Here is a 25,350-nt window from a genome sequence, read left to right as displayed (position 1 = left end):
AGTTTGGAAGAGTTAGAACCTGTGGCTCCAATGGCAGCGGCTCTCCAAGTGGCGCTACAAAACACTGTGAAATGTAATTTGTTCACGTTACTTGAAAAAACTTAGGAAACCGATTGCCTCAAAATGTCCAAGTAAAGTAAAGCAGTAATTTGAAGGGCCTGCTGGAGACTATCCCAGCTGTCTTCAGGCGAGAGGCAGGGTCCACCCTGGACTGCTGGTCAGCCAATCACAGGGCACATATAGACAAACAACCATTCACACTCACATTCATACCTATGGACAATTTGGAGTTGCCAATTAACCTAGCATGTTTTTGGAATGTGAGAAGCAACCAGAGTCCACGGAGAAAACCCATGCATGCACGGGGAGAACATGCAAACTCCACACAGAGATGACCCAGGCTGGAATCAAACTCGGGTCTCTAGCTGTGTGCGCTAACCACTCGGCTACCGTGCAGCCATTCAAAGAGCAGTACTCATTAAAAGTTAACCTTACAATGCTGTGTGTTCACATTACTAGGAAAATCTTAGGAACCCGATTGCCTTAAAATATTCAAGTAAGCATTACTAAAAGTGTTTAGTTGTTGAAACAAAGAGACAAAAATTGGAAGGGAACACCAAAATGGTTTATTTAAAACCACATTACAGCTTGATTTTTAAAATATGAAATCGGATAATTCGAATAACCTTGATTATGAAAAGTACTCAGGGACTTTTTTCACGTTTAGAAGAATTGCTTAGTATGTCACCAATATGCCTATGTCACCCACACAGTGGACAAAAAAAGAAGCGGGTGTTTGAAGACACGGGAAGCGGCTGGAAAAGAGGCAAGACAAGGAAAATTAAATGTGGCTAAACAGCAATTGAGTAAGTCAAAGTAAGTCAACCAGGTAAGTCAAAGATGAGATGTGGCACTGTTATCTGTCAGAGAGAGAATGGGATCTAACTCCCGCCCCTTCTAGCCCTGTGTCCAATCAGAGAACATCTCTTTTCCCTCCCAGTTAGAATCAGCCAATTGGAACATTCATTCATTCATTTTCTACCGCTTTTTCCTCAAGAGGGTCGCGGGGGGTGCTGGAGCCTATCCCAGCTGTCTTGGGGCGAGAGGCGGGGTACACCCTGGACTGGTCGCCAGCCAATCACAGGGCACATATAGACAAACGCCAATTGGAACAATCCTTTCTAAAACTGATTTTTTAAAAATATTATGGTTTTAATAAACTTGTATGTAGTAATGCTTGTATTAGTATATATTAATGCCTTTTTCTATGAATTGGTTTTTATGACTATTTATTCAAGTATGTATGTATTTATTAATCCTAAAACCAGACCAGATTGGGGTTATATAGTGAATTAATTACCTCCTCTATGAATAGGTTGGTCTCTATGAATAAAAAAAATAATGTATTTTTTTCTGTATTTATTTATTTATAAATAATCAGACCGGATCACATTAGGACTTGAATTACAACTCACTAGGGATAGTTTTGTTCACAGTAACGGTAGGGTAGTCATAGTATTTACATGAAGCAAGGGTTCGGGTAAACCTACATATAAAACCTGTCCAAAATCTTTTACAGTCCACAGACTGTCTATATAAATATAGATATATGCACACATGTTTTTGCTTGTGTATCAAACTAATCCAGCCTGATGACACATTTGATGAAAGTGGCCTTGCTGTTGGAGGAGCTGTGAAGGGGAGTCCATCTCCACGATGGAGCCGTGGTCCATGACAATGATCCTGAGAACACAGAAGCAACCTGAATGATGTCTGTCAGTGACTAACTTTGTCTTGTATGGCGACATTGCAATTACACCACACTGCAATGCATCAAAATCTGACAATGGAATATTCAATATATTTCAAAAACCACGCTGCTCATATTCATGCATTTTTAGAAGAAACATTCTGAAAGAAAGTCACCTCACAAATCATGTTCTAACCAAAAAAAAACTGGAAAATGAAATTCTACCTTGTGTAGTCCATGACTGTATTCAGGCGGTGAGCAATGGTGAGGATAGTGCAATCGCTGAACTGAGTCCGTATGGTGGATTGGATCAGCTGGTCCATCTCCAAATCCACAGCTGCTGTGGCTTCATCCAGAACGAGGATTTTGGTTTTTCTCAGCAGGGCTCTTGCTAAGCACAACAGCTGCCGCTGACCAAGACTGCACACAAGTAAACTCGTATAATTTCATGAAATCTGACCTTTAGGACACAGTATAAACATTTGGGAGCAAATATGGGATGAAAGAAAAAAGGCTAAAACTACAGTATAGTAGTCTATTTGTGCAGTGTGGGCCAAAATGACGTGGTGCGTTCAAAGACCAGCCAACAAAGTGTAATGAGTCCCCGCTCACAAGGGATGAGCGAGTACAACACTATTTGTATCTGTCTCCCCATATGTTTATTTCTAGTGTGAAATTGACATGGATTGATGACAATGTTGCTATATGGATTGTTTATTATTCAGCTACTATATATGTACTGTGTATGTGTGTAAGTGATCCTTCAGACTTCTTTCATTCTTATGAATGAGCTGTGTGAAGTTGGTGATTCATGTAAACATGCCATGGAAATAACTTGTCAGCCTTGTTGACTGTATTTTTCTCAAAAGCACCACATACTATATATACATATATTATATATATTTTGGGGTGGGGGGTTTACGCCTTAATCAGACCAAACCATTTGTGCGTTGGTGGTGGTAGGGGGATTCTTGACTCTATTTTCGAAGACAATAAAGTCAAAAGATTTTCTCCGGGTACTCCAGTTTCCTCCCACATTCCAAAAAAACATGCTAGGTTAATTGGCGACTCCAAATTGTCCATAGGTATGAATGTGAGTGTGAATGGTTGTTTGTCTATATGTGCCCTGTGATTGGCTGGCCACCAGTCCAGGGTGTACCCCGCCTCACGCCTCCCAAGACAGCTGGGATAGGCTCCAGCAACCAATGCGACCCTTGTGAGGAAAAGCGGTAGAAAATGAATGAATGAATGAATATGGAACATTTTTTCCGCCAAATTAAGACATTTTAAAAACGGAATGATTAATCACATTTTCATGAGGGACAAGTTCTCGCTGTGTGTGACTCACAGAGCGTGAAGAGTGAATACATAATAATAATTTGTTTTAACTACAAATACGGATAATAACGAAATGTACTCATTTCATACTCGTATCAGGCAAAAATGTATTATCCATAACGGATAGTCGTTTATAACCTTTTAAATATTTCATACTGATATTTTTCCTCATCGCCCTGATCGAAAATAAATCAATGTGACTGTACATGTGTCCAAATATTTTCTTTAACAATTCTGAAATCGGGCAGCACGGTTTGCAAGTGGTTTGCATGCAGGCCACACAGTCCAGAGATCAGGAAGACCTGAGTTTGTTTCTCCGCTTGTGGAGTTTACATGTTCTCCCCATGCGGGGGGTTTTCTCCGGATATTCCGGTTTCCTCCCACATTCCAAAACCATGTTATCTTCATTGCTGACTCCAAATTGTCCATAGGTATGAATGTGGGTGGGAATGGTTGTTTGTCTATATGTGCCCTGTGATTGGCTGGATAAGCAGCATAGAAACTGGATGGAATCCTGAAATCATAGTTCCTTCCAGGAGTAAAGTGGTCATGTAAAAGTTTGGACACATTTTCCCATTCCAAACGTGAAACAATACTTTCAAAAGATGGGTACACGAGTGGATGTGTGTGCTGTTCAGTGGTATTGTAATGTCGATGTGGACTCGCTGGTTCCAAGATGTACCTGAGGTTCTCTCCTCCTTCACAGCATTGGTGCTTAAGTTGGTCAGGTAGCGTGGCCACAAAGCTGCCAAGATGAGCAAGTTCCAGAGCTCTCCACAGCTCCTCATCTGAACAGGTATCAAATGGATCCAAGTTCATCCTGAGAGATCCTGAAAACAACACTGGATCCTGGAGGAAGCATGTCAGGAATAACTTCAGAATCTCTTAGACCAATATGAATGTGATGTGATGACCGTGGCTGAAGTCTAGTGTTTTGCTAGCCATTTAGCATGGAACTACCACAATGATGCACATTAGCAAGTCATCAAATCTTACCTTTGTGGGTTCCCACATCAGCATTTGGGAGCAAGTATGAGGGGAAAGAAAAAGTGGGAAAATACATCCATACATCCCTCTGGGCAGAGGGCAGAGGGCACTTAATTGTCATTTAATTGTTCCCGAATATAAACATTTTTAAGGTATTTGTTCAAATTAATTATTCGTAAAAAAAAAGTAATTATTCATGCCATTCTGAATACCATATTCAGGTCGGCTCCACCCCTATACAGCACACAAAAACATACACCTTTCCCCGAGTTGTCTTGAACGCAGCATAATCGTAAGATTGAACAGTAGCTGTTTGGGGGGGAGGGGCTTGGCAATAGCTGCATTCCCGACCGCATGGCTACAAGGAGTTTGTGTTTGTCTGGGTCAGATTCTTTTTTTTTTCGTCATATTGAAACGCCGGAGATCCGACACGGTGCTGGAATACTTTAAGCCCTGAGGCTGTCATTATTTACATCCACTATGATTTTTATCTATACTAATAACCAGACTTGATAGGAACTCTGGGAATTCTGTTAAAGACTCTGAATGGACCCAGGGAGGAGGTACGCAATGATAAGCACTAAATGCTCACGTTCCTTCCGGGCTTGGTGTGAAATATTGAGAATCATTCATTCAAATGTTTGATAATGGGTATACTGCTTAATTTGAGTCAAAGATGGCTGATTCTTCCCCCAAAGTTGGACCATTGTGCATTGCTGAGCTTACCTGAGGAATGATAGTGATCCTGGAGCGAAGGTCATGAAGGCCAATCTGGGCAATATCAACTTCATCAATGCAAATCCGTCCACTGGCTGCCTCCAGAATACGAAAAATTCCCAACGCTAAGGATGACTTCCCTGCTCCAGTTCTTCCAACGATCCCCACCTAGCAACAGTAACATCACTGTCACCATCACCAATGTTGGTGAAGAATTGTTCAAGTGCACTGCTTCACGTTTACATTACTGGCTGGAGACCCCTGACTTACAGTTTATGACTCAAAGAGTGCTAACGTAGGTCTGCGTGAACTGACTGCAGCTAATCTTGGCACAACATCTGTAGCGGAAATGTGGTCATTAAACATTTTTTGCAGGACTACACGTTAGAGCCCGACCAATATACGTATCAGGACAATTATGACATTCATTCATTCATTCATTCATTTTCTCAGAACTTGTCCCTCATGAAAATGTGATTAATCATTCTGTTTTCAAAATGTCTTGATTTGGCGGAGAAAATGTTCCATATTTACATGCAAAAATGTTTTCCGGTTCTTTTGACTTTATTCATTCATTCATTCATTTATCCTCCCTATCCGTGTGGAAGTGGTAAGTTTTGGGCTATTTAAGTTGAAAGGAAATAACTTGAAGGCTACCGTTTAGGTCGCTAGCTCTCTAGTTTGCGAGTTAGCATGTGTCTCAAGACCCTGCAGTTGCGCAATATGTTGTAAATAAAAAGAGTATAAATGTGACTATAGTCGTGTTTTGTCATGTCTACAGGGCTCTAATAATGCTTTGTTCATTTTAATCTGAAAAATATAATTTGTCTACCCACCAACTATATGTGGTTTCTTAAGTTTTTATTATTTGCCGTTTTATTATTATTATTATATTTATTTATTTATTACTGATTGATTGATTTTCTTTATTCTTGATTTGTTTATTTATTTTTCATCTTATTTTGTGTAGAAAAATACAAATTAAGATATTTGAGAACAGTGGAATGTTTTATCAGAGCTTTTCTTGTAGAAAATCGGAACCAAAGCAAAGTTTATTCATTTTTCTGTTTTTAATAAATGCGTTGTTTTTTTTTAAACCTACCCGGCCCAGCCTCACCCAGACCCTAGCTCCAGTGGCCCCCAAGTAAATTGAGTTTGAGACCCCTGCCTTAAATAATCATGTTAATGGCAACAGCCAGGAATGATCATTTACTCAGTTTTAACAGCAATGGGTTCTAACCTTCTCTTTGTCATGGATATTGATGGAGATGCCCTTCAAGGCCCAGTCAAGACCTTTACGATACTGCAGCCCGTAGTCCTCAAACTGGATGCATCCTTTAGTTGGCCAGTCAGCTTGGAGATAATTGTCTGTGTTTACCCAAGCTGCCTGTGGATATGGAAGTTGATGAGAATTATGAAAACAAAGCAGTAACGTGTATTTCTTGTGCAGAAACAAACCTCTTTGGGAGTATTTGCATACTCCTTTACTCTCTCTACTGACACAATGTTGTTCTCCACATCAGTCCAGGATCGAACAATCCAGCTCAGAATCCCTGTCACCTGCATGAACAATAGATTTCATGTGAACTTGGACCCCTCCCTATCCAGATTTCGCACAACCTCCCTTTAGCTTGTGTGTTCAGTAGTGTTTGCTCTTTTACTTGTCCTTGTCTGCTTTCTACATTTTTATTCCATATGCTGCTCTCTGTGTCCTTTAAATTGCCCCTCGGGGATAAATAAAGTGTTTTTGAACTTGAACTTTGAACTATTACATTTTGTTATCACTGTACGTGATAATGCATGATTGCAAATTGCCCCACTCAGGGACGAATACAGCCATTTCTTAATTTTTTTTTTAGAGGACTTCATATATTCCAATTACAGCATTGTAAGCTAGCTGAAATGAACACATTTTCTCATGTTATAATGCACAGAAAAGGGAGGATTGTAGTGTAGTTCCCCTTCAATGACTTTTGAAGGGGAATGATTAAAAAAAAAAGGCCCCCACATGACAAGCAACCATCGGGGATTGAACAAACCAAAGAGCGGTCTCAGTAATAACTCGGACAAGCGACAAGTGGAATTACAAAGACAATAATCATCTGGGATAGCCAGCAGCTCACCAGTCACCATGAACAGGATAATCGCTATACATTAAAATAAGGCTTTTATCAATGTAGGACACGTTAAGACTGTGAAGCAGTCAATGAATTCCAGATTGGTTGGTGTGTGTTTTGAACCTGGAGAGAATGTGTCACTGCCAAACCCACGACGCCCGGACTGAGGTCATGCCGACTTCGCACTGACAGAACAGCAGCAGCCAGAACCAGAAGATTCCCCAGAAACTCCAGATTCACTGCCAACCATCTGATAGACATCAAGGTTCAGTCAAGGCGTCTATAGGTTAGATTTCATCAAAGGAAATATAATGACATTTCTTTCACATTGAGCAGGATTGGGATCAGAAATAAGCAACAATTACATTTACTTTGTTTCAACGCACCTGGTCGCCACAAATCGTGGAAAATAAGCGGCTTGGTTTTTGTCAATGCGATGGTCAGCCTGCTGCACAAACCGTTGCTGCTCACCAAAGGCACGAATAACGCAGACCCCCTGCACGGTCTCGTTGAAGTGGCTGTAGATGGGCGAGCGACTGACCGCCTCCAGTCGCCGAAGCTGACATGACGTTGCCACGTAGAAACTCTACAGAGCATGGCAATGAAAACCCACTCAAGAAGGTGCTGGCAAGGAGAGAATCAATGTCACCTGTATGAAGATATAGAAGCAGGTGAGCGGGAGCAGCACCAGCCCACAGAAAGGAGTGGCCACCAAGACAATGATGCAAATTTCCAACAGCTTGAACAGGTAGCCCAGCATCATTTTGAGGCCTTCGGGAATCATGCAGTCAATGGCGTCAATTTCCTTGGAGAAGCGGTTCAGAAGGTTTCCACTGGGTGTCACCTCAAAAAACGACATTGACGAACGGAGCACATTGTGGAGCAGATCAGCATGAAGGTGGCGTGATGCTACGATCCCACCCAGAGCGATGGCCAGTGTCGTTCCAAACATGGCCATACCTGGAGGATAATCAAGTCAGACATTATCAAGACCAAATAGTGGAACTGGAAATGCAGACCTGCTAACATGTATGAATTTGTCAGCATGCAATTTGACTGCATTTTGTTTCAGTTCAAATAAATAAACAAATAGATATGATGATGATCATCATCACAGTGGTATTTCAAAAAAATATTTCTGTCCCCCAGTGGAGGAATGACAGAAAACAGTTGAGGACCACTGCTTAAAACTATTTTGGTTTTGTATGCTTCTGTATGTATTTATTCTTATTGTATTCTTTTTTTTTCCTTCCTCTCTTCTGGCCTTGTGTTTTATTTTGAAGTGTTTAAGTTTATTATGTCATTTTGGCAGAGCTACTGGAAATGTGGCTTTGTTTTGGATATGATCTACCTTTATCTTTTGATTACAATACTTACAATACAGGATTAGTCCCCTCCTACAGTAAATCGTCATCATACAGTATTAACCCTAACCCTTTGTGTCAAAGCTGTGGTTAAACAGTGTCACTATTTTTTTTTTTTTTTGACAAATTCAAGAAATTTTGAGACCTTGGGTGACACCGAGCGCTCCAAAGACACTCAGTTTTAGCACATGGTCAGTCTGGGTCCCGTTGATGGGAAGGTCGTCAGCCCACAGACTTAACCAGTAACTGTAAGCTAACGAGGCAGACTGCTGGAAGGCACACAGGAAGATGATGGTCATGATGAAGGTCAGGCCGACGGTTCTGAAGTATTCTTGGTATACTTGCAGCTTTACCTGACGACAAAAGGCAGATGAGTGAGAGCGCAGTCTGGACCATACTTTCAAAATAAAGTAATCTGTACAGTAACCAAATTACTTTTTAAATCAGTAATCAGTCGTCAGTAATTGGATTACTTTTTCTTAGTAACTGTGACGGGCGGCACGGCGGTCGAGTGATTAGCGCGCAGACCTCACAGCTAGGAGACCAGGGTTCAATTTCCCACCTCAGCCATCTCTGTGTGGAATTTGCATGTTCTCCCCGTGCATGCGTGGGTTTTCTCCGGGTACTCCGGTTTCCTCCCACATTCCAAAAACATGCTAGGTTAATTGGCCACTCCAAATTGTCCATAGGTATGAATGTGAGTGGGAATGGTTGTGTGTCTATATGTGTCCTGTGATTGGCTGGCGACCAGTCCAGGGTGTACCCCGCTTCTCGCCCAAAGACAGCTGGGATGGGCTCCAGCACCCCCGCGACAGAAAATGAATGAATGAATGAATAATTACTGGGACATCACTGACACACACACATAGATATTGCTGACTAGTCCAAGTACTGTAGGATTTAGTGCTGAATAGTAGTGAAGTACTGTAAAGCAACAATAACTTACTCTGCCAACGTGAGCTGTGTCAGCCTGAGTGAGTTTCCCAGAATCATCGGAAGGCAAGTCGTTGAGCGTCTCCATCAGCTGAACACTGGTGGCCCCTATGTCACAGCTGAAACAAGGAGGCAAATAGTAATAGTAAGTCAAGTAAGGCTACATGTACAAGTTGACATGAATTTTCCCATGTAATCTCAATATAGTTAAAAAAAATTGTTTGTTTTTTTTCTTGGCTCGCAAAATTCAAGATTTGTCAATATGATGACAGTGACGGTCAACGCCAACAATTTGTGTCTAATGTTTTTTGTCCTATAATGTGTAAAAAGAGGTGTTTCAAGGGGAAAAAGACTACTTTGATGGCTATGAAGGCTGTGCATGAGAACAGAATAGAATAGCATAGAACAGAATGCCTTTATTGTCACTATACACTGGACTATACAATCACAGGGCACATATAGACAAACAACTATTCACACTCACATTCATACCTATGGACAATTTGGAGTGGCCAATTAACCTAGCATGTTTTTGGAATGTGGGAGAAAACCCACGCATGCACGGGGAGAACATGCAAACTCCACACAGAGATGGCCGAGGGTGGAATTGAACCCTGGTCTCCTAGCTGTGAGGTCTGCGCGCTAACCACTCGACCGCCGTGACGCCTTATAGTGATATTTTACATCTTAATTGTGTTTCACAGTAGATGTTTGTGAGTTCAGAGTGGTGATGGCTGTTTTGGGTCTGTTTGTTATTTCTACTTTTGTATTGTTTGTAAACATATCAGTGATTGGATTGCCAATTGTCAGCTGGGATAGACTCCAGCTTCCCCTGACCTGTGGCCATGAACGGGATGGCTAAACGAGTTATTTGGGATTTGGACTCTGGGAGACTGATTGTCTACCGATTTACTTGTTTTAGCCAGTCAATGCTATGTTTTGTTATCTTTCATAAAACCTGTTGTGTTGTTCCTGGTAGCTAAACTTCAGTTGGTCATGTCTTTTGGTACTGTAGCAGCGACAGTGATCCCTGCTTTGGTTCATCAAAGTTCATTGGTTCCATTTCTGCAATACTACATTCCACCAACATCTGCATGTCTTTTGAATGGCTGATGTTCATATTTTACATCATCTATCCATTTCTATGCTTAAAAATGTTTAATGTATGCAAAACATGCTTAAATGTGCTTTTTTTACTACTAATAGGCATATTCAATATGCTGTTACCTGATGAGTTGCTCCTGAGAAAGATCAATCGAGAAGTCAGTGATACTCAGGCGAGACAGTGACTTCCTGCTGACTGCAAACACAACAAACATTTAATCTTACAAACCTTATATTTTTTGTATATAACATTTCCTAGGGCAGGGGTCACCAACTGGTAGATCGGGATTGACCAGTCGATCTTTTAGAATTACCTGGTCCATCACTGTTGTAAATTAAACTTATTATCTTTTATTTCAATCCCAGCCATTTAAAAAAGCTGTCGCTATTGGTAGCGGCCATTTTGGATGATTTTGAATTTAGTTTTCCACATACATAAATATTAGAGCTGTCAATCAATTAAAATATTCTATTTATCGCACTCTGTCCATAGTTAACTCGCTATTAATTGCATTTAATCGGAGATAAAAATATGTTTTTATCTATATTAAATGGGGGAAATCTCTTTGTAGTAAACAATTTGATGTGCAACTACATTTTATGTAAAAGGATATCAATTTCAGAACTATTATTATTTAAAACTACAGTCAGTAAGCATATTTTTGTATTACTATTTTTCTTTATCAGATATCAGTGGGAACTAGTACACGCTGTCGTATACGCCGGTCAAGCACATACCAAACATGGGTATGTGCTTGTGTACAATGTTATGTACTATGTTTATCATTGCACTTTTCTTCTGCTACACTTCTGGGATTTTTTTCTGTGACATTTAAGTGTAGAGCATCTCATAAAACATTATTAAACAATACAAGCACTGAAGCTGGCATCAGTTTTCTGACACCATGGCAGCTCCTAAATACAAATACGATTGTTTGTATATAGTGTTCCCTTGCTACGTTGTTCGTTATCAAATCCTATAAAGTTGGGTTCGGCAGCTGTCCGGAAGTCCACATGAACACTAGGGCATGTGACCAACTACAGCGAAGTGGCCGTGCCTGGAGCCGGGCCGCGGGTGGAATAAATTAAAACAGACCGTTTTGCTCATTAATCCATAAGGGAGCTCAGTGTTCAATATTGTTTTTTTGTTTGTTTTTTTGGGGCGAAGAAAATTTAATTACAAGTTGGAACAATATTGATGGGAAATGGAGAAAGAAAAGCGTATTTAGATTGGTAAAGTTGGCAAAGTCATCAAATCTTATCTTTATGGGTTCCCACATAGTATCAGCATTCGGGAGCAAGTATGAGGTGAAAGAAAAAGGGGGAAAATACATCCAAATACATCCATACAGCCCTCTGGGCATCGGAGAATGGTTGTTGGTGCGTTCATTGACCATCAAAAAAGTAGGACAAATCGCAGCTGACATTAAACATTCAAAAACTGGGGGATTCTAAGTAATATTTACAGTATTGTAATTCAATTATATTTCCTGTAATATAATGATTACTTTGTATGTATTTTAATGTTTTCAAAGAGAAATGAAATTATTATTGCGTTTGCAATTTGGATGAAATGTTTTATGACTATTGGCCTGTTTTAGCTATTTTCATTTGTACATTTCATGAAGGAAAGGCAGGCAAATCTTTAATAATAATACTTTCTGAATGTTCCTAAATAGGCTTTTTTATTCACAAACATTTAGAATTTAAAACCAGTATCATAAATAAACTAATCTTATTTTGAGCTGACACAAATAAAAATATGGTAGAGTGAGAGGTCTCACTCGCTCACATTTTGGATTTGCTGAACGTTTGTGGGCGAGTTTATGCTAATAATAAAGAAAAATTGTCATACCCAAATACCCAAGTTCCCAAATTGATATCCCTTTACATATAATTTCATGTAATTATCCTTGTAGTTGCACATCAAATCGTTAACCACAAAGACATTTCCCCTAATATAAAAATCTGTGATTAAATGCAATTAATTTTTAGTCAACTGTGAACAAAAATTAGATTTTATATATATATATATATCAGAGTTGTCAATCGATTAAAATATTTGATTGATATATATATATATATATATATATATATATATATATATATATATATATATATATATATATATATATATATATATATATATAATAACACACACACACAGATGTGTTGTTCTTTAGTACCGTGTTCTCCAGCAAAACTACTCTTTTCCTTGGAGGTGGTGCTTTCTTTGGACTGGTTTCGGCTAAAGTTGTGGATCAATTGGGCAAAAGCTCCTTTCTGGTCCATCAGTTCCGGGTATGAGCCCATCTCAGAGATGTGACCCGCCTCCATCACCACAACCAAATCAGCTTTTGGCAGCAAACTGACGCTGTGAGTGACAAGCACTCGTGTCTGCACAAAAGGAAACAATAAAACAAATTTATATCTTATGCCATTGTTGAGAGCAACGACCATACTTCCATAATCAGCTCCCCACCTTGTTCTTCAGAAGTCCTTTGGGTCCAATGACTCGGTCAAAGATGTGTTGCCCCACATGAGCGTCAACAGCGGACAGCGGATCATCCAGCAGATAAACATCTGACTTCCTGTACACAGCTCGAGCCAAGCTTACTCTTTGCTTTTGACCTCCAGACAAGTTCAGTCCCTGCAGCCGGTCATCATGCCATCATCTGCTGGCCAACATCCACGATACCTCCTTTATCACAGAATTTACCTTTTCTCCAATTTCTGTGACATCTCCAGCCGGCAGGACTTCCAGATCCGGCAACAGAGCACAGGCCTCAAGCACACGGTGATACCAGCTCTCCTTCCTTTCCAGGCCAAACAAAATGTTCTCCGTCAAAGTGGCATTCTGAATCCAGGCCTGTTGAGGAACATATCCCATGGAACCCTGGAAAGCCAAGTGGACTTGGACTTAGACAGACATTCTTCATCCACAAAGGTAATTGCTTGTTTACGGTAGCAAAATTGCTATTTTTCAATAAGATGCAGTGCAATATGAATACAATAATAAATAAAATGTTCATAGACAAGTACAGAGAAGGTCAGAGGGAGCTGCATTGTTCTGTAGGTGTGACAGAAGAGTTCAAGGTGGAGGTGGGACTGCATCAGGGATCAGCTCTGATGGACTCTATGGTGATGGACAGGCTGACAGATGAATTTAGACAAGAATCTCCATTGACTATGATGTTTGCAGATGACATTAAGATTTGTAGTGAGAGTAGGGAACAGGTGGAGGAGATGCTAGGAGAGTGGAGGTTTGCCCTGGAAAGGAGAGGAATGAAGAATAGCCTCAGCAAGACGGAGTATATGTGTGGGAATGAGAGGGACCCAAGTGGAAGAGTGAGGTTCCAGGGAGAAGAGATACAGAAGGTAGAGAAATTGCAGTACCTGGGGTCAACAGTCCGGAAGAATGGAGCTAGTGAAAAGGAAGTGAAGCGTGTGCAGGCAGGATGGAACAGGTGGAGAAAAGTGTCAGGCCATCAAGAAAAGGAAAGGTACGTATACAAAACTGTGGTGAGAGCAGCCATGTTGTTTGGTCTAGAGACAGGAAGCAGAACTGGAGGTAGCAGAGATGAGGATGCAGAGGTTCTCATTGGTAGTGACCAGGATGGATAGGATCAGGAAGGAGTACATCAGAGGGACATTACATGTTAGAGGCCTTGGAGATAAAGTCCTTTAGGCCAGACTGAGATGGTTGGGACATGTCCAGAGGAGAGATAGTCAATATATTGGTAGAAGGATGCTGCCAGGTAGGAGGCGTAGAGGAAGACCAAAGAGGAGCTTTATGGATGTAGTGAAGGAGGACATGAGGGTAGTTGGTGTAGAAGACAGGCTTGGATGGAGAGGATTGGTTTGCTGTGGCGACCCCTGGAGGGAAAAGCCCAAAGACAAAGAAGCGGGTGCGCTGCAAGATTGTTCCAATGTATAAAAAAAAAACATGGCGTGACTCAAAAAAGGTTGAAAAACACCGGACTAGAGACTGAGTGACTTCTGAGATCGACTAACATTTGACAAAATGCTGACACTAATGCTTTCAGTAATGTTTTGAACTGAATTCATTTTGTCAACACTCACCCGAACCAGGACAGAGCCCCCCCTCTTCTCCATCTCTCCCAATATGGCCGACAACAGTGAAGATTTTCCTGAACCTACGTGGCCGACCACGGCCACCAGCGTTCCGCTCTTTACTTTCAGGTTGACTCTCTGCAAGCATGGAGGTCCATCACCGGACCAAGCAAAGTATCCCTCTTCAATAAGAACTCCATCACCATCTAGGGGCAGAGAAAGTCCACAGGTCTGATTCCTTCTTTGCACTGAGAAATGTACATTTGTACCTTTGGAAAGAGGAAGCCTCTCCATGTTGTCCCACTTCAGTTCATCTTGGCACAGGAAGCTTCCCAAACGTCTGAGTGAAACAAAAGCCTGACTCCCCCAAAGACAGTCAGGACAACACTGGCAACTAAGTCTTTTTTTCCATTGTGGATTTCATTTGTCCCGACATGGCTGAGACTTGCCTGCATGGTGGTGCTCATGGCAAAAGGAAGCTGACTCAAAGGAGTTTTCAATATGTTGATGAGCGCCACAGATACAAATATTTTCTCAGCATCAAGAACGTTTCGCTCATCAATCAGCACATAAACCGCAAACACGGCAAAGGCAATCTAAAAGAAAAAGACAGATGATCGAGTTTTGTTTTGTGTTCAATATTCAACATGATGACCCGTGAGCCAAACTGCAAGCGAAAACTTACCTGGATTAGCTTAAAAACTATTTCTACCACTTTTCAGCCACTATTTATACTGAGATTTGTGCAAAGCAAAAAACAGCAGTAGCATCAGACTGGCTGGGTCTCAACCACCAAAGTGGCGTTACCATGCATAGCACCTATCATGGCGTTCACATTTGAACTGCTTTATTCACGACTTTTTTTTATTATTTTTTTTTATTTTTATTTGGGCAAATACACGAAACACCACAGTGTCACCCACACCAATCAAAATACAACTGTCCATTATTTACATCTGCATTCAACTATCTGATCACAAGCCCAAAAGAAGTAGGCTGAAGCAAAAGTTTATAATAAATGCCTACCCCTTTTTGCAAGATATAATCATGTTCATGCCACTGTCTTGGTTAGCGCGCAGACCTCACAGCTAGGAGACCAGGGTTCAATTCCACCCTCGGGCATCTCTGTGTGGAGTTTGCATGTTCTCCCCGTGCATGTGTGGTTTTTCTCCGGGTACTCCGGTTTCCTCCCACATTCCAAAAAAAAACATGCTAGGTTAATTGGCCACTCCAAATTGTCCATAGGTATGAATGTGAGTGTGAATGGTTGTTTGTCTATATGTGCCCTGTGATTGGCTGGCCACCAGTCCAGGGTGTACCCCACCTCACGCCCGAAGACAGCTGGGATAGGCTCCAGCACCCCCCGCGACCCTCGTGAGGAAAAAGCGGTAGAAAATGAATGAATGAAAGTTATGGGTGGGCGTTGTGGTGTTTTTGGGACCGATGATGATAATATCTGTTTTGTCACTATTAAGTTTGAGAACATTTTGTTCCATCCAAGTTTTGATATCAACTAAGCAGTTGGTGAGGGTGGAGTAAATGTTGGAGGTGATGGAGGTGGTAGAAATGTATAATTGAATATCATCGGCGTAGCTGTGGAAATTGAGGCCATGTCGACGGATGATATTGCCAAGTGGAAGGATATAGAGGATGAAGAGAAGAGGACAGGAACAATCAAATATGCAATTCTCACCAAGAAGGAGGAGGAGTTGAAGGATGCCAGTGAGACCGAGTAGAGGACCTGAGACTTCTTCAGAGTGTCTAGTTCACCGTCTCTCAGGGCACCGACGCGACGCAAGAAGGCGTCCTCCCAGGCATAGAATTTGACGATCTTCACTCCACTCAGAATCTCGTTCATCAGTTTGATGCGACTGTCCATGAAGTTCATCTGCACTTCCTAAGGACATCATGTTTGGTCTTGTTGGAGGGTGTTGCTGTAGTAATGTTGAAATGCATTTCAGTTTTTCTCATCTCACCTGAAGCTTGCTCCTCAACTTTGCAATGACTCCATTCAGAGGGAAGATCAGGACAATGGCAGCGATGCCAGCCAAAGCCGATGGCCCAAGTAGCTGACAATTGTAAACAAAGCACTCTTTGGAGATGGAAGAGAACTACACTTCACTTTCGCAGCACTTGAGGTTACCGGATTGACTTAAAGTTCAGAAACGTTCAGAAAGGGAGGTAGAGCCTTCAACTATCAGGAAAAATCTCCCTGATTCAGTCCAGAATCTTGTCCCGGGCCCAGCCATGAGGGGAACAGAATGAGGGACCCGTTCTGGACCCCTCATTCTGTTCTTTCAGATGACTTTATAAGCGGAATAAGTAAGTCCCACACATGTAGTAACAACCTACGTATATATATATTATATAACTTTAGAACACACAGAAAGAGAAAGATGAGTGCTCTTGTGGACTATGGGTAAAATCCACCCCCCCAAAAAAGTGCACTTTTCCTTGAAGCTAACCTTTGTTGTATAGTGATTGACAGGATATCATTTGATGGTGTGAACATTGCACGGAGCACAACATGGCAGAGCATGTGAATTTGTGATACTGAATATGTTCTATTGAATGAAATATGAAATGGAGGAGGGCTCCGTCCCACAGTGGATGACGAGTGCAGGAGCAACATAACCTCAAACAATGCACAACAATGAGCCAATTCAAGAAACAATACAAGCAGTTGATGTTTGCTAAATACAAGGATGAAGAGTCTTGAACCAGTCATGATGTGCTATATATATCACTATATTGACACTTACTATGGTACACATTATGTCATTGTATGGTCATATCACCTCGTACTTCGGTAAGAGGTGCATTATTTAAAAAAAATGTATTTTGGAAAGCAGGAAGTGAACAAATGTAACAGTTACTGATTGTAAAAGTACCAGATGGAGGGCTAGGATTTAATAAGCTTTGCTTCTTCCTACTCCTTTTGGACATGTGGAACTGGGAACTGATTATGGGATGCACTCAATTGTAAACTGATGCATGTTCAAAAGAAATAAAACCATTACCATTACCATTACATATCCAAAAAGCAACATGGACGACCATGTAAGGAGCTAAAGAAATACAAGAAGTTTGTCTTACTTTGAACAGGAAGTAGAAGCACAGTGCGATCTCAATGGGGGCCACCCACACACTGTTGACGTAAACGACGAGGTCCATCATCTTCTGAGTGTCCACTGAAACCAGGTTGATGATTTCTCCCACAGCACACTGGCGGCGAGTGGCACTGCTCATCACCAAACACTAATGTACATACAAATAACCGCCTTCATGCATCTCCACGTGTTTGGTGTGACAGCGAGCAGCACGACCATACTACCACTACTACTCCCACAGAAAAGTCACTCATCCAAGATGTCAGAGTATCAGATTGAACCAGATTCGGTTACCTTCCTGTAGACGAGACCCATGATGGCGGTTTTGAGCCTCATTCCGACCGTGAAGCAGCGATACATGTACTGATGGTGCAGGAGGGACTGCAGGCAAGACAGGATAAAGAGCAGACCGGCAAACAGAAAGCCTTTCCACATGGCCGCCTCTCCATCCCGCATGAAGCCCAGCAGGAGGCTGGTGGATGCACAGACACAGAAGACAGGGTTGCAATGACTCCATGTTGGAAGTTCTTATTGAAGGGGACTCTCAAAGCAGATCAACCACAGTGTAGCATTTTAGATTGGAATATAACCAAGTTGTTCCACACACCTGAGCACCTGTGGGACTGCGAACATGAACGCGTCATGTAGGAGCAGGAACAATGTTCCCCAAAGGAAATACGGAGCAAAAGTTCGCCCAAGCGTACACAGCAAGAAGTGAACGTAGCTGTGGCATTTTTGGGGCTTCCTTAGCAACTCTCTTTTCTCATCACAGTCAGACCTAGATGACCCACAAGGGATGGACTTCTTTCTGCTGATCAAGAACAGGATGGATTTCGGGAGTCATCTCTGAATCAAAGTTATCGGGGGGGGGGGGGGGGGGGGGGGGGGGGGGGGGCAGCGTCTTACCGCTCACACTGCTGCGCCCAGGCCGCTTCCAGAGCACACATGATGCGTTTGGATGAGTCCTCATTCCGTAGAGTCCACAAGTCTGCTGCCTGAAGAGGGCACCGGAATCCCTGAATCACCAAACTGAAAGAGAGAAACATTTCACCCTTTCCTTAGTTTTGGTCTGGGAAAACTACTACTGCCCCAACAATCCCAATCATTCATTCATTCATTCATTCATTCATTTTCTACCGCTTTTCCTCACAAGTGTCGCGGGGGTGCTGGAGCCTATCCCAGCTGTCTTTTGGGCGAGAGGCGGGTTACACCCTGGACTGGTTGCCAGCCAATCACAGGGCACATATAGACAAACAACCATTCACACTCACATTCATACCTATGGACAATTTGGAGTGGCCAATTAACCTAGCATGTTTTTGGAATGTGGGAGGAAACCGGAGTACCCGGAGAAAACCCACGCATGCACGGGGAGAACATGCAAAAGGGTGGAATTGAACCCTGGTCTCCTAGCTGTGAGGTCTGCGCGCTAACCACTTGTCCACCGTGCCACCCCAATCCCAATCAAACAATAAATGTTTTTCTACCTGCTGAACCAAAAGAAGAAAAACCTGGAAAGAAAGGAGGCGTCTTCTTCTGGACATTGATTCTGAAAAGAAAAAGATCTCATTCAACAAAAACAGTTTTGGTGGGTAGTTTTTGGTTTGGATACCTGTGAAGCCTCCCATTTTCTCCATATTTTTCCCAAATGATTCCCTTATATAATCAGCAAATATTCAAAGGTACGGATCAGGGGTTCATTCCCTGCTAAATTTCATCAGTTGGTCATTATTATATATTACTATATATACTATTATATAGTCAGTTCATTGCACTACTGTACATATTACTGTTATTATATCTTGTCACATTCATACTGTGCATACTGTTTATAATCTGTATAATCTGCAATAGCCATATTATAGTCATTTATATCCTGTATATATCCACACTGTATCATAGTCACAGCCTGTTATAGTTTGTACATATATCTGTCCACTTACAGCTTTATTCTATTTATATACTTACTTACTACTAAGGTATTTATAAATTTGCACTTCTGGTTGGATGCTAACTGCATTTTGTTGCCCTGTACCAGTGACATGAGCAATAACAATAAAGTTGAATTTAATCTAATCTATTGTTATTTTGACATTTCCAAGCAAAAGTGTCTTTTCATTGCTTTCTACGTGTCTACATGGAAAGTAAGGCTGATTATTTTATTGAAAAGTAATATAAGAATATGGACATTGACTTGGCTGCTCAAATTTGGGCATGCAGTGACGATGCTGGTGGCTTCCGTGCTAATGAGCAAAGCACTCACTCCTGTTTGTTGGGTGCATGGAGAAGTCGCTTTTGTGTTTGTGGGCTAAAATGAACAGTAATAACCCAGATTAATAATTATTAATAATAATTAATAACCCTTTCCACAATGGCATTGAAGACATCCACTTTGAATGTGATGATGTCCTTTTTCTTGCCGCAAACGACAAGGGCATTACATTACATTCATATTATCTACATACTGTATTGTATATAACTCTGGGAAAAACTGTTGATTTTGTTAATACTTGGGTTGTTTATATTGTTTATTTTTCTATATTGTGTATTTTGTACTGCTTAACTGACTCTGTACCCTTGCTGCTGTGCAATACAAATTTCCCCACTGAGGGACGAATAAAAACATATCTTAATCTTAATTACTGTAACATCTGACACACCAACCAGTCCGTGGCTCCAGAAAGGCTCTGGAGGGGCTAGGTTGCCCTTATGGAAAAAAATATATATTGCAGTATATTGGCAAATATAATGCAATGTATTAGGAAATATATTTCCATATATGAGATCTTATGTTTATATTTTCCAATATATTGCAATATATGCATAGATCATATATGTGTATATATTGATACATATAAAAAATATCTTGCGATCAAGACCAAAAAAGGACTATATTTTTACATATATAAAATTGCATATAATTTGGGATATATAAAATCATATATATTTGGATTTAATATATTTCAATATATTAAAAGCGGCAATCATTTGTATATTCTGCAATATATTGCCATATATTACATGAATATATAATATATTGCATAATATATGTACAAAAATATATTATTCCATGTATTTATAAAATATAATGTATTGGAAAATATAATGGAAAAATAATATATTATAATATAATACAATATATTTAAAGTAATATATTGATAAATATATTTTATTTTCACAAGGGTGGTCTCCATTGCCTACCTCCACAAACAGAAGACGCAGCGGTCGGCGATCTGAGAAGCCACTGAGAAGCACTTGAAGGACTTGGAGGCAAAAACAGATGAAGAAGGCCACAAAACGAACAGCATCTGACAAAAAACCCTGAAATAGAGATTGACATTGGCAAAGAGCAAAAAAAAAACCTAATCATTCATTCAATGTGTTGTTTGGCCTCATCACAGCAGTTCATGTGTGTTCCCCTTCTAGGAAACAAAGACTTAGCAGCAACTTGTCAACTGTACACTAGTGTTTAAGAACGTGGTGTGAAATGAAAGCTGGCCTTTCAGCGGGCTGTGACATTTGACAGCTAGAGGAAAAGGAACACACTTTTGTCCCTGTTCACACGGGAACATTCCTGGGATCTTTGTTCTACTACGTATTTGAACGGATGACTGGTTTTCAAACACAAAGTACGCCTATTTGTACTGGTGGTGCTGGAAACAGACGTAACCCCGTGACACACCAAACCATAGAAGAAGAAAGAACATCTTTCACTTTCCCTTCCATCCGTCATTTAGGAGAAGAAAACAATCAAATATCAGAACTGCTCGCTGACGTCATCCTTTTCATACAGTAGCAAATTTGCTTGTCTACAAAGAAACCACAAGCAGGCATTTTCACATTTTCACACTCTGGAAGCCGCTCTTTAGGCGACCCAGAATGCCGTTTCCGTGTGGATGAAGGCTGAACGCTGTAGAACAACCAGGTTTAGAGACAGCTACTTCCCCCCGGCCATCAGACTACTTAATGCCAAATAATCCCCTCTACCTGCCCACAAGCACAACCAAAACTTTAAATTATTGTTATTTATTTCATTCATTCATTCATTTTCTACCGCTTTTCCTCGCGAGGGTCGCGGGGGTGCTGGAGCCTATCCCAGCTGTCTTCGGGCGAGAGGCGGGGTACACCCTGGACTGGTCGCCAGCCAATCACAGGGCACATATAGACAAACAACCATTCACACTCACATTCATACCTATGGACAATTTGGAGTCACCAATTAACCTAGCATGTTTTTGGAACGTGGGAGGAAACCGGAGTACCCGGAGAAAACCCACGCATGCATGGGGAGAACATGCAAACTCCACACAGAGATGGCCGAGGGTGGAATTGAACCCTGGTCTCCTAGCTGTGAGGTCTGCGTGCTAACCACTAGACCGCCATGCAGCCTGTTCCCCAATACTAATATTTGTAATGTATTTGTTTTAATTCATTATTTGTGCCATTCTGAATACCGTATTCGGGTTCGGCTCCACCCCTAGTGTACATATACTCTGTACATGTACTATATTCTTATATATATATAAGATACCTGATCAGTCATTTCTTCCACAACAGCCTTCAGAGGAACCATGGAGCAAAGAACCAGAAGCATCCAAAAGAGGAAGAGGAGGACAGATGAACGAGTGCCTTTCATTCTCTCCGCATGGATTATAACAACGGACAGAACCTGGTGAAGAACAATGTTACATCATCTGGAGCCCCACATCTCCAAATGATAGCAAGAGATGGATTGAGGGACTTCTACTACACTCTAGTACAGAGAACCCCGTTTATCTGCAAAGACCAAGAAATGAACACAGAGACTCGTACCAGTGAAGAACATCGAACTAGTGGGCTGAGCAGGAAGACCATGTGACTGTGGAGCTCCTTGTTCTTCTTCACCAGGAGGTAAAATATCTCCAGGAGACTAAATGACGCCAGAGTGAGACTGAGGAGCTGCAAAGATCAAACAAAGACATTGAAATAGTTGAAGGGCGTGAAGAAGACACACACCAGTCATCGTTCCTCAGCCTATTTCATAGATCAACATTGGACCAGAGCAACAACTGTCAACAAGGCTATAAAATGCCGTACCTCGTGGTAACCACTAGATGTCAGTGTTTACAATTTTTCTTTTTTTGCTGAAACAAATGTCTTTTGTTGCAATTGATGAATGGCTCAGAGTGCTTCTTCCTCCAGCAAAGACATCAGAAGCTAACAGGCTGAGATTTGAAACTGATAGTATTTATTCGTTTATCTGTACTGTACAGTAGGGCTGGGCAATATATCGATATATTTTTTTTGAAATATCCATATTTGCTTTAAACACTATCAAACCCAACCATATCGATATCGATATAGACTAGATTTCAGCTGTATCTCCCTCATGCCTGCAAAAAGGAAGCAGTAGGGGCGGAGCAGAATCCCGGAGGCTCAGTAGAAGCTAACAGGCTAGCACGTCTGCAGTGGAAGAAGTAGGCAAGGAGTAAGCAGTAACTCTGTAATATGGAGGCACTTACATCCAGAGCATTAAATAAATCCTGACATAAAACTTGGCCCAAACTCCAATGAGGAATGTGTGCGATGCCATGAAAGGAAAAGCAACCTATCACATAGCTCACACGTTGCAACAGTGGAAAAAAATGCTAAAACCACAAGCTCTAGCACAAATGTAGAAGAAAGTTAGTTAGATATCTACTAATAAGCCTGATGCAGTTGACACAAAATAAGTACATGATTGTCTTCTAAACATTCATTCATTCATTCATTCATTTTCTACCGATTTTCCTCACAAGGGTCGCGGGGGTGCTGGAGCCTATCCCAGCTGTCTTCGGGCGAGAGGCGGGGTACACCCTGGACTGGTGGCCAGCCAATCACAGGGCACATATAGACAAACAACCATTCACACTCATATTCATACCTATGGACAATTTGGAGTGGCCAATTAACCTAGCATGTTTTTGGAATGTGGGAGGAGAAACCCGGAGAAAACCCACGCATGCACAGGGAGAACATGCAAACTCCACACAGAGATGGCCGAGGGTGGAATTGAACCCTTGTGTCCTAGCTGTGAGGTCTGCGCGCTAAACCAGGCACTCCTTCATATTTCCTTCTTGGATTTGAACATAGCATTTCTTTTTTCCAGAGCTGCACAGTGTTTGAGTGGCTAGCGTGCAGGCCTCACAGCTAGGAGACTCAAGTTCAATTCCACCCTCGGCCATCTCTGTGTGGAGTTTGCATGTTCTCCCCGTGCATGCGTGGGTTTTCTCCGGTTTCCTCCCACATCCCAAAAACATGCTAGGTTAATTGGCCGCTTAATTGGCCACTCCAAAATGAATGTGAGTGCGAATGGTTGTTTGTCTATATGTGCCCTGGGATTGGCTGGCCACCAGTCCAGGGTGTACCAAGACGGTCCTGTTGGTGGAGCTCACCATGCCATGGGTGGAGAACTCAGCCCATGAGAGGAACCACGCCAAATATGCAGACCTAGCGTCAGAGTGCAGGGAGGCTGGCTAGAGAGCCATTACTTGCTATGTTGAGGTGGGGACCAGTCACAATAACTACAGTATCTAGCCAAGATGGAATATATTGTTTCGTCTGGGTGGACATTTATCTTAGTTTCTTCCCATCGTGTTATGACTGTCTACAGCCGACGGTATGACCACAAACAACCCCCACGGGTTTACTTACAAGTGCAGACATCCGTACAACATGCTAACTAAACCCTTGCTAACCGTGCTAGCCGTTAGCCAGCACCGCAATTATGCAGATGAAAACAAACCCATTTCTACCCAAACGGCTTGAAATTATTAGCCACTTGCTATTGTTAATTCCAAAATACACCGGGAGCCTCCGGTTATTCTACTTATTCATTTCTACAACAATATAGAACTTGAAAGACTACAGTATATCGGACAAACAACTTAATTCTTACTTTCAAATCCAGTCTCCAACTTTGCCAAAGTTGTCCATCTGTGGTAGAGATAGGGTTTTTGGCTCTTTGATGGGAGTCGGATCTTGGTGAGCCGTTTCTTTCACGGAGCCGTTCAAAAAAACTGGGTCATTTGGCTCATTTTTATATTAGGTTTTAAGAAGCCAGCCAGGCCTTAACTCTTTTTATCTTGGAAATAATCACTGGGAGGAATGAATTTAGATATCCCATCAATATGAGTTGGAATTATTCAGAAATACTGATTATAACCTTTTAAAGTCTGATCTGGATTCGCTGTAAATATTCCAAAGGGTGGTGTCACCCCGCTGCTGCTCTCCAGGCAGGGGGCATTCACGTGTTTCTGGGTTTTTTTTTTTGTTTTGTTTTTTTACTGGCGCACTCATGTGAAGGCACGGTGCAACGCTGGGCTGCGCTCCTCCCCATGTCGTTCATGTTAATGAGCCGTTCAAAAGAACCGGTTCGTTCGTGAACGTCACAATAGTAATCTTCGGTGCTTAGCCAGAGATGACTTCATAAATGAATCGAGGGTAATAATGATTATAATGAGTAACACCAACCACTTACATTTCACACAAACAAAGTGCCATGTTTGTGTTTTGAACAAATGTAGACAAATGTCAACAGACAAACCTTTTTTTTTTAACTTAGTGGGGCCCGCCCATTTACTGGCGTCCATTATCTTACCGTCTTGGTGCAGCACAGTATGGACAACGGGATGGGCTGGCGTTGGGGGCGGAGCTGCAGGTAGAGCAGGTAGAGGGGGGAACAGGTCCACAGGAAAGAACAGGGGAGCCAAACCAGCACAGTGTGTTGGAAACACCGGGTCAGGTCTGGTGTGGTAGTGTACCATGTCAGGTTCCAGTCCTGAAAACAAACATTCGATCAAGAAATAAGAAAACAAATCTCTCCAGGGTTCTGTCTT

At 41.6% G+C, this 25,350-nt stretch overlaps 1 protein-coding gene across 1 annotated transcript; it reads right to left on the bottom strand.

Annotated features, from left to right (window-relative positions):
* Positions 1-615: 615 nt before the first annotated feature.
* LOC131106730 (multidrug resistance-associated protein 1-like) lies at positions 616-24,223 on the bottom strand. Its single transcript, XM_058056089.1, has 29 exons — positions 24,167-24,223; positions 22,307-22,432; positions 22,026-22,163; positions 20,696-20,815; positions 18,982-19,043; positions 18,401-18,523; positions 18,102-18,305; positions 17,789-17,966; positions 17,481-17,642; positions 16,361-16,453; positions 16,078-16,281; positions 14,834-14,980; positions 14,654-14,741; positions 14,394-14,590; positions 13,030-13,206; positions 12,793-12,960; positions 12,497-12,707; positions 10,434-10,506; positions 9,220-9,325; positions 8,419-8,626; positions 7,559-7,869; positions 7,296-7,495; positions 7,033-7,159; positions 6,251-6,352; positions 6,033-6,179; positions 4,802-4,960; positions 3,771-3,937; positions 1,976-2,170; positions 616-1,743 (listed from the first exon to the last, which is right to left on the bottom strand). The coding sequence occupies exons 1-29, from the start codon at positions 24,176-24,178 to the stop codon at positions 1,635-1,637; spliced, it is 4,314 nt and encodes a 1,437-aa protein (XP_057912072.1). The 5' UTR covers positions 24,179-24,223; the 3' UTR covers positions 616-1,634.
* Positions 24,224-25,350: the final 1,127 nt, after the last annotated feature.

The sequence above is a fragment of the Doryrhamphus excisus genome, chromosome 19 (genome assembly GCF_030265055.1).
Source record: "Doryrhamphus excisus isolate RoL2022-K1 chromosome 19, RoL_Dexc_1.0, whole genome shotgun sequence".
Taxonomy (NCBI): domain Eukaryota; kingdom Metazoa; phylum Chordata; class Actinopteri; order Syngnathiformes; family Syngnathidae; genus Doryrhamphus; species Doryrhamphus excisus.
This window is presented reverse-complemented; position numbering and strand designations above follow the sequence as displayed.

Bases quoted from the DNA above. Each gene is read 5' to 3' on its own strand.
- LOC131106730 (XM_058056089.1), bottom strand. The intron at 20,816-22,025 runs GTATCTTATATA...TCTCTATTTCAG, and splicing joins TGGAAGAAATGACTGATCAG to GGTTTTTTGTCAGATGCTGT. The intron at 7,160-7,295 runs GTGCGTTGAAAC...GATGTCTATCAG, and splicing joins CCACGATTTGTGGCGACCAG to ATGGTTGGCAGTGAATCTGG.